At 38.1% G+C, this 17281-nt stretch overlaps 1 protein-coding gene across 1 annotated transcript in view; it reads right to left on the minus strand.

Annotated features, from left to right (window-relative positions):
• Window positions 1-16699, minus strand: part of MED13 (mediator complex subunit 13) — a 90549-nt gene extending 73850 nt beyond the window's left edge. Inside the window, exons 1-3 of the mRNA XM_065896822.1 lie at window positions 16634-16699; window positions 14579-14813; window positions 6316-6484 (exon numbers count right to left, since the gene is read on the minus strand). Coding sequence (XP_065752894.1) covers window positions 6316-6484; window positions 14579-14813; window positions 16634-16699 — 470 coding nt within the window. The remainder of the gene's footprint in view (window positions 1-6315; window positions 6485-14578; window positions 14814-16633) is intronic.
• Window positions 16700-17281: the final 582 nt, after the last annotated feature.

Raw genomic sequence — 17281 nt, forward strand, 5'->3', positions numbered from 1 at the left:
AAAAATAAATAAAAATACAACTACTGTATGATCTAGCAATTCCACTTCAATGTATATTCCCAAAAGAACTGAAAGCAGATATTTGTACACTATCTACAGCAGTGTTATTCACAATAGACAAAAAGTGGAAACAACCCAAATGTCAGATGCCAGGTGAATGGATAAACAAGATGTGGTATAAAAATACAACGGAAAATTATTCAGCCTTAAAAAGAAATGAAAATGCATGCTGCAACCTAGATGAGAACCTGGAGGACATTATGCTAAGTGAAATAAGCCAGACACAAAAAGACAAATACTATATGATTCCACTTGTGTAAGGTACTTAGAACAGTCAAATTCATAGAGACAGAAAGCAAAATGGTGGTTACCAGGGGCTGGGAGGGGGAGAAAACAGGGGGTTATCATTTAATGGGCAGATTTTCAGTTTAGGATGATGAAAACGTTCTGGAGATAATGTGATGGCTGCACAACAATGCGAATATACTTAATGCCACGGAACCATACACTTGAAAAATGGCTAAAATGGTAAATTTTATTATGTATCTTTTACCACAATGAAAAAAAAAAAGAATCCTATTCTATCATTGGATTGATAAAATTTATGTAATTGGTCCTATATTTCTGTTTATGTTGTGTTATCTAATAGCAACACGTTATGGTGATACTTTTAAAATTATGCACAACTCTTTCACAATCATCCATTTTAACATTATTTGAAATAATTAACATCCCCCCCCCCCAAAAAATCCTAGTCATCCTAATTCCTAGATTTTTATTCCATCAATTCAATAGTTTTCAAACCTGTCTTTCATTAGAATCACACAGAGATCTTTTAAAAATTCCAAAGCCCAGACCACACTCCCAGGTTAATACACAGGTTATTTTTTTAATCTCTCAAGGTGATTCCACATCCGGACAAGTTTGGGAACCACTGCATTAATCTGTATTTCTGTAGCCCTCAGAGTAATTTTTTTTAAAGCTCTTTTTTAAAAAATATATATATTTATTTTTGGCTGCATTGGGTCTTTGTTGCTGCACGCAGGGCTTTCTCTAGTTGCAGTGAGTGGGGGCTCCTCTTTGTTGTAGTGCGCTGGCTTTTCACTGTGGTGGCTTCTCTTGCTGTGGAGCACAGACTCTAGTCACACGGGCTTCACTCGTTGCAGCATGAAGGCTCAGTAGTTATGGCTCGCGGCTCAGTAGTTGTGACGCACGGGCTTAGTGGCTCTGCGGCATGTGGGATTTTCCCGGACCAGGGATGAAACCCGTGTCCCCTGAATTGGCAGGCAGATTCTCAACCACTGCACCATGAGGGAAGCCCCCTCAGTAACTTTTTAAATTTCTTGAATTTATAAGTGTAATTTCAATATCAGGTATCCTTGCCATATCTCAATGAACAAAAGATCTATATTAAAATCCAGAATAAAACACCTCATCTGTGATTTTGTACATACTTCTGCTCACTCAGTGAACACAATACTTACATTATACAGTAAAGAATACTTAGAAAGCAATGACATATTATTCTGGTTTACAACTTCAAGTGTTCAGGAAATACCATATCTCCCCAATATTTTAAATTTTTAAGTCTTCTGTTTCACTATTTCCAGTAACTTTAAAAAGATGTAGGTACAGGAGATATAGTGGTCTACAGGGTCCACCATCTGTCTCATATTTTTCATGCCCTATAATCCAGCTCCAGTACCTGCAAGAAATACGACCTTGGACAAGTTCCTTAACCTCCCTGTGCTTCAGATTTATCAACTGTAAAACTGGAGTAATAGGTCTGTTTTGAGAATTGATTTAATACATATTAAGCCCTGATTTCAAACACTGCTTGGCCAGTTATGCTCATTCCCTTCTCCCCTTCAGAAAAAAAATTTCTCTATTATGGTTCATATCTAAAACCAACAGTTGAAAAAGACAGATTTGTATGAATCTCTAAGAATCAGAGTAAGAAATGATAGTAAGAAAAGCTTAATGGGGAGGAAAAAAGAGAGAAAAAAGTCTTTCTTAGCACTTCATTTTTTTTCTCATTAATGTTTCTGGAAAGCATGAGAATGTGGAAAACTGACCATGCAAATCCTAATGACTCAAGCATCACAGAGAAATTTCATGGGTCATAAGTACTATTATATCATCACTTAAGACTTCAGAAATAGGATGCATAATAATCTTGATGACAGACATTAATAATAGACTAGCACAGACAGGCTAAAAGGAGGAAAAACAAGACAGTAACTATGCCCAACTTGGCAAACAGTGGATACCTTGACATAAGATGGAAGTTTCCCCTACCTCTGAGATGGTAGAGTACACTCACAATTTAGCATACAATTCCAAGAGGGTTCATAAGCCAGAGAGAAGAGATCTTTTACCAATAAGCACTACCAAGCCTGGCTGGGCTTCAAGCCCTAGAACTGCGCTGTTAATGCAAACCAATATACAGATGACTATTCAGCACTTGTAAATGTGACCAGACAACGCCGAGGTGTACTCTAAGTACAGAATGCATATTAGATTTCAAAGACTTAGTTAAAAAAAAAAAGAAGATACCTCGCTCATATCATCTTTATATGTAATTACATGCTGAAATAGATATATTAGATTAAATATATTAAAATTAATTTCACTTTTTAAAAAACTTTCTTTAATGTGCCTACTACCAGATTTAAAAACACATATGCGGGCTTCCCTGGTGGCACAGTGGTTGAGAGTCCTGCCTGCCGATGCAGGGGACATGGGTTCATTACCCGGTCTGGGAAGATCCCATATGCCGCAGAGCGGCTAGGCCCGTGAGCCACGGCCGCTGAGCCTGCGTGTCCAGAGCCTGTGCTCCGCAATGGGAGGCCACAGCAGTGAGAGGCCCGCGTACTGCAAAAAAAAAAAAAAAAAACAAAAAAAACCACATATGCAACTCACATTATATTTCGACTCACATTATACTTCTATTAGACAGTGCTACCTTAGAAGACAAGAAGAAAGGAACTCAGTCCTTAGAAAACATAACAGTGATAGCTCTTAGCTTCCCTAGAAGTTCAGGTTTTCAGAGGTATTGAGGAACCCAACCAAAGGACATCCTAAAGCTACATAAAATGGCTACTAATATGCCACCTTAAATCTTGTGGTGCTTATATTTAATTAAAATGGAGATAAAGAGACTGTGTAAAAGCCACAGGTGTGGCAGAAGATAAACATAGCTTTATGGTAAAATTTAAAGTATAGTCTTTCATTTACTGCCAAAAATAAAACAAAAAAACCTTGACTGACTTCTTTAGTGATGCTCCTAAGGTATTATTTTAATTATAAGTGTAAAGGCTCTGGTGGAAGCAATACCATCCAAAAGAACTTTCTGCAATGATAGAAATATTCTCTACCTACACTACCCAATACAAGAGCCAGCAGTCATAAGAGCATTTGAAATGTGGTCTGTACAACTGAGGAACTGAATGTTTATTTTTTCAATTAATTGAAATTTAAATAGCTACAACTGGCTGGTGGTTACTGTAATAACAGCAGAGTTCTAAATAAAAATGGCCAGGTTCCTGACCAATCACCATACTAAAGCCTGCAACTTCAGAGCTATTCACATACATAGGACTTCCAGTCAGCATTTTAGTGCCCAGAAGTCTTAAGAGTAGAAAAGGAGGTAATTCAGACATTCAGGATCTCAAAAATATTACTTCTTATGTACTTCAGGAAACTATAGGTAGATGGGCACTACCAAAACAGTAAGACAAAAAAAGAAAACATGAGATCCAGAAAATAAGGGATCCAACACAGACAAAAAGGCGAAGAGAATTCCCAAGATGACTGCTGTGAAACAGGCCTTATAGAACAAGAAGTCCAAACTGGACTTTATACTTCTGGTACATAGCCTAGGGGCAAATTACCAATAAGTACATAGATCAGGGTTCAGCAAACTTTATCTGTAAAGAGCCAGAGAAATATTTTAGGCTAAATATTTTAGGCTTTGTGGAGTCATCTGTCACAACTATTCAATTCTGCTGTAGTGTGAAAGCAGGCATAAAATAATCCAAATGAAGGAACAGGGCTGTGTTACAATAAAAAGTTTATTTACAGAAACAGGTGGCAGGCTATATTTGCCCTGTGGGGTGGTAGTTTACCAGCCCCTGACATAGATAATTAAGTGAAAAAAGAGATAATCATTAACACTGGGGAAAACAAAATTATAGAGAGGAAATGGAATGTAATCTTAATATACCAAATGGCTCACTGAAAATAACATTTATAAAATTATAGTAATAGAAACAATAGGTATTGTTTTTACCACATCTCATAACTATATTGGCAAAAAAGGGAAAAAAGAGAAGGGAAGAGGGAAGAGAGTATATAGGTATGCCGATGTCTAAGCATCTGGGGTAGTTAGATAGCTAAACCATTAATAGAAAGTCAATAGATTAAATCCTGAATAACTGAAATAACAGAAAACTCAGGAATCAGCACAGTAATTGCTTATAAGTTTTTAAATACATAAATTAAAAGACAGTTAAAAGAATTAAAAGGGACTGCCTCTGAGGAGCACATCTAGTAGCTGGGTTCAGGATTATAGCATTTCATTTTAAATCTTGGTAATCAGCTTGACTTCTTAAAACTATATAAATATATACAGTGAACAATGCCAATTGCCTACTTGATACTTATTCCCCTTCCTCTAATTAACTGCCTACCTAGTATCTATTCTCCATTTCTTACTAACCAGAGCCTTATTTTGCTCAGAGTGGCAATGTTCCCATATAAAATAATATTTCTCTCAGTAATACAGCCAATTAAACATCAGCTAAAGTTTCAAGAATCTACTTTCTGATCCAAGGGTCACCACTTCTCACTTCCTCCCTCCCTTCCTCTTCCTGACTGGAATCCACTGTGAGGTTTGGAGATGCAACACTTACTGGGGCCATGAGGATAAAACCCAAAGGCTAAAGATGAAAGAGCAAAAAACTCGAGGGAACCTTAGTTTTGATGACGTTATTGAACAGATTATCTACCTGCAGACTCCTTGGTATTGAGAAAAATCAATTCCTACATAAGCCAGGTAGTTAGGTTTTCTGTCATGTGCAAATGAATGCACTCCTAACTTGTACGATTAATTATTCTATTGACAATAAAGGTTTATTTTAATTTTCAGAGAGAAAAAAATGAAAAGAGTCTTGATTTCTCCAGACTTACCTGGTCATCCAGTTCACTGAAACTAATAAGGGAAGTCTGAAAAAATTTCAGGTGCGCATGAAAAAAGATGTGCACGTGATGTAAAAAAATGACATCTCAACAATGATTACAATCACAACCAATACTTCATATCCTCACATCTTTTAGGGAAAACTAATAAATTTCCTTCATTTTCTCTTTTTCCCACATCCCATCTTACTCACCACTGTTTCATCTCTCTTCAAGTCTCACTAATTCAACAACTGCTTGGGACTAAATCTTCTAAGAGATCGTGCCTTATATTATTTAAATCAGAGAACTGTAGTAACCTAAAGCTTTTAAGACTACAGGTCTTAAAGTCTTCTGTGCATCTGTAATTATCCTACAAATTAAGTGTCCTAAATTTGCCTAATTCAAAGTTGAAGAAAATTGAAAAACAGCCCAAAAGTAAACATGTCTTATATAGAAAATTAGATTTAAATTACTTTAATTAGAGCAAAAACAGAGGTTTGAGAATGAGAAGGATTACCTCAACCCAAAACATGACTACAGATCACCATCTAAAAACAAATATTAATACTGCTTAATTTTAACAGAGTACCATGACTGTACTTCCACTAGTACTAAAAAAGTATACTTCAGGGCTTCGCTGGTGGCACAGTGGTTGAGAGTCCGCCTGCTGATGCAGGGGACACGGGTTTGTGCCCCGGTCTGGGAAGATCCCACATGCCGCGGAGCGGCTGGGCCCGTGAGCCATGGCCGCTGAGCCTGTGCGTCCGGAGCCTTGCTCCGCCAACGGGAGAGGCCACAACAGTGAGAGGCCTGCGTACCGCCCCCCCAAAAAAAAAAAAAAAGTATACTTCAATGCATAAGTCTCTGCTTTTCATCCCACATTTTTTCTACCATCCCAGAATAAAACTTAGGCCACTGCACTGACACACAGCCTAACCTCATTGCAAGAAAATTATTCAAATGTGTAAGAGAAAGAATGAAGGGGTCAAAGAAAACTAAACACTTGCAGTACTTTGCCAAATTTAACCTCCTGAATGTCTGCAAGATATTAGTTTATCACACATTTTCTATAAAGTCATTAAAATTAACAAGCCTAAAGAAATATCAAGTAAGAGTTTAAATAAGATAGCTTACCTTTTATTTATAGGTTTTTCATCTTTTTCATAAGGCTTTACAAACCACTTGCCAATACGTACAAAGTTCCGGTTCATTAAACATCGTTCCAACAGATTGTGAACTGCTTTGAAAAGCAAGGTACGGCATTCATAGGAAAGTCCATTCTCCCACACTCCATCTTCCTCTTCTGTAAAAGAAATGAAAGAAACAAAAGGTAACACTGTGGCACTATATCTACTTAGAGCTAAGTAAAAAGTGTGATAGTTTAACCCCTAAATTCATAAACCCTACTTCACCTCAGAATAGTGAGCTACAATCACTTCAGTATCTCTCTAGACATTAAAATATCAGGTTTCAAAGCTACTCCATAGAGAATAAAAGGCCAAAGTGCCATGTATTCTATTAAATTACCAGAAAATTATTTTTCCACCATATAAAAAGGCAACGATATACTGCAAACAGACTGATTTGGTTTCTGTATAAATGAAAAGGACATTTGTATAACCAAGGAAAATATTACACATTCTACACCTAAGATGTCAATTTCTAAGCTGGCTCACTTGTTAGTTACTTTACAAAACGGACCTTGCCAAAAAAACTAGACAGTTAATAATTAAACTCAAAATATTTTATGTCCATCAGCATTCTAATCCATGACTCAACTATAAAAATAAGTGATGGATAAAAAGGAAGCTTTTGGCAAAGAGCCCAACAAGCAGTGCATTATCAGCCACCTTAGATCTCATTACAACCTAATGATTCCCATGTTTACTATTCAGTATAGGATTCTCTACTTGGGGGGAGAAACTTAAAAATTCAACGACAAATTTTAAATGGCACATCTGATATAAAGTTATAGCAATCTTCACTAACTATACAGCCTCACTTTTTCCAGCAAATCTATTAACCACCCAAGTGAAGTTACCAAAACAAAAAAACCAACAACAAAAAAAATGCAGTCAGGGCTTCCCTGGTGGCACCGTGGTTGAGAGTCCGCCTGCTGATGCAGGGGACGTGGGTTCGTGTCCCGGTGCAGGAAGATCCCACATGCCACGGAGTGGCTAGGCCCGTGAGCCATGGCCACTGAGCCTGCGCTCAGCAACGGGAGAGGCCACAACAGTGAGAGGCCCGCGTACCGTGCGCGCAAAAAAAAAAATGCAGTCATTTTGATATAAGTATGGATGTAGTTCAGAAAAAAAAGCTTTTTACTCTCTATCCATCTCATACCTATAACAAAGTATCCAAGGAATCCTACTATAAATGATAGCTACTACTGTCAGCATTTTAACTTTTGTAATATTTTAAACTGCTATTTCAAATATAATTTAGTATCCTATAACTTTATGAACATTTTATAAATATGGGTCTTCTTTCAATTTAAGTAAAAATAATCTTTCTTAATTAAACACTAAAAATGTATATAACATTCCAATAGAAAAATAATAAACTAAGATGCTTTTGAATAAAAGCAGAGACACATATTAAGAGTGACACATGGTTTATATTCATAACTTACAAAACAAATGGGCAGAATAAACATTAACTCAAAAGCATGACAGTGGACTTTAACTGCACTAGAAATTTGTGCCACTACAAAGGTTAATGTTGATTTTATGTTGCTCTTTAAAGTGTTTCCTAAATTATAGTTGAAGTCTTTCAAATAAACTAATTGTATTTTTTCAAAAAAGGTAAGCTCTTAAAAAATGAGGTAAGCTTTAGAAAATGACAATACTTGAGAGTTGAAATAATTTTTAAATCATTAATAATAAACAGAGAAAGGTCTTCACATTCTACTATATTACAGACATCCTTATCTACTTCCATTTAAAGCCAAAATTTTACAAGTTTCACTTTATTAAAGAAAACAGGCTAGAAGAAAAGGGAAGTGGCACATGGTGATTTCACTTTATTTAAAAGGTCTAGATCACAAGCATATTTGTGAGTTGCTGAGAGAAAAAAAAGTGAATCTTTTGCAACCTGCTTTCAGCCTAATCAGGTTCTATTATTTCAAAATTAAATACCTACAACATTAAGAGCTTTATCTAAAGTTATGTGATTTATGATTACTAAAAGTACACATATTCTTAATTCCAAGAGAATTATGCCGGAATTCTTCATAACCTATTTAGTGTACTTTTACTTTTATTGCCTTTTACCTCAAAAATCCTTACCTTCTAGGAAGCACAATGGAGTAACATTTGTCATACGTAAGTAGCCCCTACCAAAATCTTTTTTCTGACTACTTCTAAGTTTTAAACCAACAAAGAACCAAGACACACAGTTTACCATTACATTTCAAAGTTGTACAGTCACTATAAACTTCAAATATCAGAAAATTATTCACTGAAAACTTGAGACTGAATTTGCCTTCTTCCCCAAAAGAGTAAATTAAAAATCTTTAGAATAGTAAGTAATATGACTGTATTACATAAATACAATTTATATAAATTTCCACATAAAATTCTGAATATTTTATGGTTTTATTTTTAAAAATCTATTTCAGTTAAACCTGTACTTAAATAGTTTAAGAATATAAATATAGTTTAGAAAATTAACCAGTATTAATATTCAAGCATTTCTCCCTCATTGCTCTAAATTTTTTTGTCTAGAGAAACTCAGGTGAACTTACTACTCATTTTACATTATACCCTCAAATGCCCACAATGCTCATTAACACTAAATGGGAGTTATGCATAAAACAAACAGACCACTTGTTAGGATTTTCTAAGGCCAACAAATATCTTGAGTATATCTTCACCTATATGGTTGGTAACTAAGCAACCATTACAAAAGTAACATAATTTCATTTTTCATTGCTGAGGAAATAATAGAACAATTCCTAATAACATTCAGTGAAAAGCTTGAAGGGGTTTTTTTTGGTGGGGGGGGGGTGTCACTTAGCAACAAGAAGCCTACTGAGCCAAGCTTCTATTTTGATATTATAACCATAATAAAAGTACTTCTACATGTTGTATTCAGAGATATAAAAAGTGAAATGGTGGGATTAAGCCTCCGCGCTCCAATGCAGGGGGCCCGGGTTCGATCTCTGGTCAGGGAACTAGAATTAGATCCCACATGCCGCAACTAAAGGAGCCCACATGCTGCAACTAAACGATTCCCTCAGAGCTTCCCTGATGGTGCAGTGGTTAAGTATCTGCCTGCCAACACAGGGGACGGGTTTGATCCCTGGTCCAGGAAGATCCCACATATCGGGAAGCAACTAAGCAACTACTCAGCCTACGCTCTAGAGCCTGCGAGCTGCAACTACTGAAGCCCACAAGCCTAGGGCCTGTGCTCCGCAACAAGAGAAGCCACCACTGCAACGAACAGTAGCCCCCGCTCGCTGCAACTAGAGAAAGCTCGTGGGCAGCAGCGAAGACCCAACGCAGCCAAAAATAAAATAAAATTTAAAAATGAATAAAAGATTCCCTCATGCCACAACTAAAGATCCCACATGCCACAACTAAAGATCCCACATGCCACAACTAAGACCCAGCAAGCCAAATAAATAAATCAATAAATATTTTTAAAAAAAGAAGAGTGAAATGGTACAACTAAGCCACCCAAGACATAGTGATATGCACCTCTTACATTAATTAAAATAAGTCCTTGAAGCTCAACACCAGTATTATAACAGAAAAGGGAGGGAGAAGGAACACATAGCAAACCTTTACCTAGCTCTTTTGAACTTAATCAACCATAGCCTACTGGAAAAAGTCTGCTTAATATATTTAAATAAATGTTTTCCTCCTCTTGTACCTGTATCCCCAGAGAAAACAGTTTCAATTCTGTGTTTTTAGTACTGTTCCATCACCCTTAGCATTAGAACTCTTAATCGTCATTACGTGAAAAAATTTTACAAAGTATTTTAAGAAAACAATGCGTAAGTTCAAATGCTAAATTTGATTTCCATAAAAAAAATTTTTCTGAGGATACATATTATAGTGATGCAAAAGTATGTGATACGTCATCAGAATAATTCTCCATGAGTGGGGGAAAAAAAACAAAAAAAGTTGATATACCTAGCACTTGTACTCAGTTTTCTCAAAACTGACATCTTTAAATATCTCCATAGCGGTAAGCCAGTAAAAAAGGAATCTTTTCCTAAGTAAGTCTGCCAAACTATTAAAATGCAACATGCACTAATGAATAATAAACGGGCCAAAAATGATCACTGTAGAAAATACTGTGTATTTCTTTAAAGAATAAAGACAAATGTTTAAATGTGTAGCTCAGTGTCTGTCTTGAACAACAATTGCCCATTCATAAGCTATTCATTCAACAAATATTACTGACAGCCTTAAACTGGCAGCATTACTGATCGGCAAAAGCTGAAAAATTTTGGTTTAAAAGAAGCCTAATATGCTTACCTTTGATTTGAAGATTTAAAAGACACACTTTCCTGCTCAAAATTGATAGTACACAAAAAAGCATGGCAAACAAAGTTGTCCCTAGAGACTAGCAAACATAAAAAGTTGGGTCACAAGTAAATTATGGAACAGAAGACAGAAATGAATTAACTCTCTTCGGCTACCTGGGGAACAAAACAATTTTTTAGTTTGGCTGACACTAAACTCCTATATTTGGCTGCTATTTACCTATTTGTCAACCTTGTTAAAGCTGCCACTTAAGGTTAAATTCCACTGTAATTAATATCCTTCAGGGCTTCCCTGGTGGCGCAGTGGTTAAGAATCCACCTGCCAATGCAGGGGACACGGGTTCGAGCCCTGGTCCGGGAAGATCCCACATGCCGCAGAGCAACTAAGCCCGTGAGCCACAACTACTGAGCCTGTGCTCTAGAGCAACAAGAGAAGCCACCACAATGAGAAGCCTACGCACAGCAACGAAGAGTAGCCCCCTCTCTCCGCAACTAGAGAAAGCCTGTGCACAGCAACAAAGACCCAATGCAGCCAAAAATAAATTAAAAAAAAAAAAAAATCCTTCAGTAAAAGCATCCAAAATTAAATTCTAAGACTAAACAATCGCCTGTTTAGTTTGACACTATTTACAATGAAATTCTGTTATAATGAAAAGTATTTGGACATGCTGCTGAAATTCCATATATATACCACAAGAGCCAGGAAAAATATTTTTAGCCCGGACTGATTCTGTTTTTTCAGTTCTCAAGGTATCAGTTTTCTCAAAGGGTCTTATCACATTCTAGCTACTATGATTTTCTTTTTAAGATGCAAACCTCAGAGAGGGAGCAGTTGTTTTTATTTTTGTTTCAAGGGAAAAACTAACAGCCAATGATGACAGCAATAAAATTCAAAAAAGGGTAAGGCACAGAATAAAAATACCCACAAAACTCTTCTCCTTTGAGAACACACTAATAATGAAACAACTTTGCTCTGAAGCAAACTAACAGTACACTTAAAAGAACCAATATAGACTTTTGACCAGAGGAATTAAACTAAAATTTTCCCACCACCACATTTACATCTCTATCACACAACCACTGAACGAGGACTGCTACAAAGTTTAAATTAAAAAAAATTAAAATTTAGGGCTTCCCTGGTGGCACAGCGGTTAAGAATCCACCTGCCAGTGCTGAGGACACAGGTTCGAGCCCTGGTCTGGGAGGGTCCCACATGCCTCGGAGCAACTAAGCCTGCTGCTCCGCGAGCCACAACTACTGAGCCTGCGCCCTGGAGCACGTGCTCCGCAACAAGAGAAGCCACCACAATAAAGCGTAGCCCCTGCTCACCGCAACTAGAGAAAGCCTGCCTGCAGCAACAAAGACCCAACACAGCCAAAAATAAACTAAAATAAAACAACTTTATTTTAAAAAAAATTAAAATTTAAAAGGTTGTAATCAAAGAGGAGTTCTGTTCTCCAATTCTTTTTCTATCAAAACATATGGATACTGATCCAACTATCCATTCTCTTAGAGGGAACAGAGTAAAAAGTAAAAGAAAAAAAGTGTTTGGCTTTAGGATTCAAAGGACATTATGAACAAATTATCTTTCTGGAACGTTAACAGTTAGGCCAGTACTAGTTAGCACAAATCCTGACCCAAAAATCATCAAGTCTTTGCAAATTACTAAATACGACTACTGCTACAAAACAAGTAACTGAGAGTTAAAGTATGTATCAAATCAGATCTGGTTTGCTGTAACAGACTTTCACCAATTAGCAATAAAACCAGTTTACATTCTATTTCTACATATCAGCAAATCTTGAAAGGAAGGTGACCCAAACATGTGCTACATGTAAGAGGCAGGCAGAAATTTAAAAGGCACTATGGAACCTGACCGAACTCTTCAGAACTATCAAGATCATTAAAAATAAAGCAAGTCTGAGAAACTGTCACAGTCTAGAACAGTTGAAGGGAACATGACAACTAAACGTAATATGGTATCTTTGATAAGATCATAGGATAGAAAAAGGACATTAGGTAACAATAAAAGAAACTATCAATTTTAGGTAATACCAATGTATCAATACTGGTTCATTAGCTGTGAAAAATGTACATTTTGATGGAAGATGTTAACAATAAAAGAAATTAGGTGAGGGTTGTTATTCAGGAACTCTCTATACCTCTTTTTATGTAAATCTAAAACTATTTTAAAACAAAAAGTTACTTTTAAAAAATACACTATGGATGACACAAAGGAGATTAAGGGGGTTAAGCAAAGGCAACTCTGTACTTTTATTACTGAGTTAATAAGAAAAACTGAGAATTCTAATCTGCAAAAAGGAATGCCTCCCTCCTTCCCTCACCAACAAGAGGGGCACCATTATCACCATAATCACAAATATTTCAGTCACAAGATGTGGTAGGTGCTGAAGCAAACAGAAGGACACTGCCTGTGAAGAGCAGGCTGAAACTAAATTAATCAGCTTTCTGTTACCACCTGGGTCATGCCGGTTCCCCTTTCCTCACTACTACACCTCCACTCGGAACTCAGGATTGCCTCCTGCAGCTGATGCCACCCCTACTGTCCAGCTGCTCTCTTCTCAGGGGAGCTTAAAAGAAGGGGATAGAGTGCCACAGATGGGAAGAAATGAAAAAGGGGTTAGCTAGAGAGACAGAGGCAGACTAATTACCCCAAAAGGGAGGCAGACGGTGTCCCTGGAGCAAACAAAAGGGCACAACAAATATACTCTATCAGCAAAGACCTTATTATTCTCTAAGATATGTCTGATTTAGGTAAAGACATTCTAAAGTAAATGACAAGTTAAAAAAAAAAGCTAAAACATTATAAAAATACCACTGGCTACACCACCTGTTTAAAACAGTATAGGACAGACTTGGAACAGTAAATATGATTATATACAACTACTAATATATTTTTCTTTACTACTTCAATTGCTTTCACTCTGATAAACTCTTAGTTTTCAATGGCATTCAGCAAAATCTGACAAGTAAAGCCTAATCTTCCAAAATTACTTTCATTATGTTCAAATCAGTATTTTAAGGTGTCGGTATTACCATTTTTAAGAAAATATGCTAAAAAACAGTTAAACTAGAAGAAATTTTTTTTATATAACTGAAGTTTCAGGAGAAAACATATTTAAACACATAACATGAAACATCGAAAAAAAATACCCACATAATATTTTAATATACATCAAAACAACTTACATTTAACTTTAATTTTACTGATTTGCTCATAAGATTATTTCTCTAACTTTTCAGATTATGATTCCATGTCCCACTGTAAAAGCTAACAAGTTGGCACTGTTTCATATCAAAGACAGTCTTTGATGGAACAGTCTCTAAAATAAAAGTATCACTTTCCAAGAATAAGAAAATTAACATATGCCTTCATATGTTAATAATGTAACAGCCACAAATAAAAATAATAAAGTAACTATATGCTTGGGGAAAAAAACACGTGAAAGTTACAACATTTCTAGATCCTTCTACAACTGTTTACACATTCATACAGAAGACAGCAGTGGCAGAACTGACTCAAAGATGAGTTACACTTGGCTTCCAAAGTGTTTTATGACTTTGTTAGGAAATGCTCCCCAATTCCATTTTTCTTAAGTTAATTAACGTAACATGCCTTCCTTGGGCCCTGTCTGCCAGAAATTCATAAGAAAGCTGGGTGGTAAAAGAATAAAGTTATTCAAGGCTTAAAAAACCTGCCATAATATGCATAATTTTAAGTAAAATAAAATAACCCCAGTGAACTAAAACATGAAGCTGAATTTTTATCTGGTTTCATACTCAACAATGTTCCACCAAAAAAATCTTAATTTTTAATACAAATGTTTTTAAGAAAAGTATACAACATTGCTATATTGTCAGTTAGAAATAATTTGCTTTCACCTGACAGGTCATGGTGAATAAGGTCAGCAAAATTGGGGTCTTCGCCCCACCAAAATATCCACAATTCTCTTCTTCCAGGTCTTTGATCTCGCCGCCAAACACCAAGTACGTCTGCCTTAAGGCAGCGACTAAAACTGCTCAAAATGGGGTCTTCCTCTGTCACCGGAAACAGAATGGGGGCAGAAGTTGGGCCTTGCCATACATATCTTTTCCATTTAATTCCCGTCAAGTCAGCCTGAAGAAAAGAAAGCATGATTTTTTTTATTACTGCATATTCACTCAAAATCAAAAGTACTCACTATTAAAGTCCCTTATTTCATTAAGACATTACAATTTTTCAACATATGCTTACGATATTAAAGCAGACTGACCAAAAAAAAAAGCTTATTCTGATAATTCAGCAACCAAAACTTAAAGGAAAAAAACAAACAGTTAAAAAATTAATACTGACATGTCACTGAATAGCAAGTCAATAAATGTGTCCCAAGGAGAAATAAAAGAAACTTAACAATGTTAAATATAAACATGTACTTTAATGCTGCACACTGAGTAAACATTTACTCTCTGTCCTAAGTTCTGCTCTAACTGGTTACATTTGTTTCTTGGTGTCAAACTTATACCAAAATTAACTTTTAAAGATTCATCATTCCATGTTTATAGAAGTCATGGCTCTAATGAAATCTGAACTACATTTGAAAAAAATCTTGTTAAATCTTTACCCATCCCTTTTAGGAAAAGTCAAATAGCTGCTTACAAAGAACCGTCAGATTTGTGCTAGTCTTATCTTCAAAGAACCTGATCCTAAAAGTACCAAAAATAGACTGAGTTGAAGAAGACAGAAACGTAAAACCCATTTGTCTTATTACATGTGAAGAGATGCTGATTAATGGATATTGTACAAGAAAACATTTTATAAGGGGGAAAGGCGTTAAAGAGCTCTACTTAGCATTATGAAAGTAATTCATCAGAGCAAATTCAATAACTCTTTAATATAACTTAAAGGTGCAAAGCCTAAAGTGCCAAAAATGAAACTGCTGATACACGACTGGCAGTTTACACTTGCCAACTAGTTGTGCTCCGCCCACTCGATTCACTTACCTATCACACACTCTCTTAATATTTCTCATAGGACAGGGAAATCGAAAAAAGAAAGTTAACGAAACTTTAAATCATTTATGAAGCTAAGCTACTATCTAATTGAAGACTGAATTTTGCAACAGTTGGTACTTTTAAAGTCTTTATTGGATGTTCCCAGACCTGGGCCAACCTACACAATTGTGTCCCTACATCCAGCTTCCCCTGACTTTTCAATAAAAGGAGGAGCAGCCTCCTCAAAACATTCTAAAAACGCAGGCAGAACAGACAAATATCAAAACATTTAGTACAGAACCACAGAACCTCCTCCATCAGCCCGCTCCACTCTCACACAAACATAATGTTCTAATAAAAGCAAGACGGCCAGAAATTGTCAAAATGGCAAACTCTTTTCAGAGTTTAAAAGAGAAAACATATGAAATGGCATTTACTGTTTTTTACACAGAGTCTGAAGTCACCCAAGGAAGAAACTAGCCCCCTACAGTTTGACTCATATGAAAAAACGCAAAACGAAAAGAGTGCTTAAGTTCCGGGGTCCTGTTTACTGGGAGAAACCAAATGAGCAGAGTGAGGCAGTGGGAGAACGGGCGACAGTGGAAAGTGGGAGGAGGGGGGTACATGATCAACAAGGAGAAAAGCAACAGTTAAGCAAGAAACACAGAGGGAAATGCTAGCGTCCTGCCAGATAAGGAGCCCAAGTTGAAGACAAGACTACGGTGAGGAAAAAGGAGTCGGAAACAAGAAAAAAGGCCGACACTCTTAAAACAGAGCCCAGGACGGCAGAGGTGGAACGCGTCTCCGGGCTGGTGCCGAGCTTGCCGCGGCGCCGGCTCCGGCTGGGCCTCGCCCGGGGACTCGGGCATCTGGATCCGACCCGGACCCCCTCCCCCACGGCCCAAGGGCGCACCTCGCGGCCCCTCCCCCACCGCCCACTCGCCGCGGCCCCCGCCCGGCACTCACCAGGCAGAAGAGGTTACAGTGACAATCTTCCAGGCTGGCCCCGTTCGGCACGAAGGAGGAACTCATCGTCCCTCACAGCAGCCGCCGCCGGCGCCACAACCCACCATCCGCCATTACCGCCGCCTCCGACCAGAGAGAGAAACACAGACACCGGGGAGGGCGGGGGGGTGGTGGTTGGGGGGGGCGGTGGAAGAGGAGGCCGCCGGGCCGCCAGCCCTCTCCACCCACCCCCCCGCCGCCGCGAGCAGCCCCCGCCGCCCGGCCGGCACCCAGCCGCCCGGGGCCGAGGGCCGGAGGCGGGAGGGCCGCGCCGCGCTCGCCCCGCCGGCCGGACTGAGGCCGCCGCGGAGCCCGCGGACGCTCGTCCCTCTCTGGGGGACAGAGGGGATGTGTGCCCCTGCCACAAGAAAAAATAAATTACACAATAAATAATTAAAATCGAGTCCGAGAGGGCAGAGCCCAAGCCCTGGAGGGTTCTCCCGGGCAAAGAGGCGCCCGCAGAGGGGCGGGAAGGGCGAGAACGGGGAGAGAAGCCGAGGCCCCCGGCCCGGCAGCGGCGATGTCCTTAAGCCCAGAGTCTCCTCTGTGGCGGAGGTGGTGGCGGCGTCTGCGGGCTCAGACCATTCTCTGGCTGTGTCTTCGTGTCGT

Source organism: Phocoena phocoena, chromosome 19 (assembly GCF_963924675.1).
Source record: "Phocoena phocoena chromosome 19, mPhoPho1.1, whole genome shotgun sequence".
NCBI classification, from domain to species: Eukaryota; Metazoa; Chordata; class Mammalia; order Artiodactyla; family Phocoenidae; genus Phocoena; species Phocoena phocoena.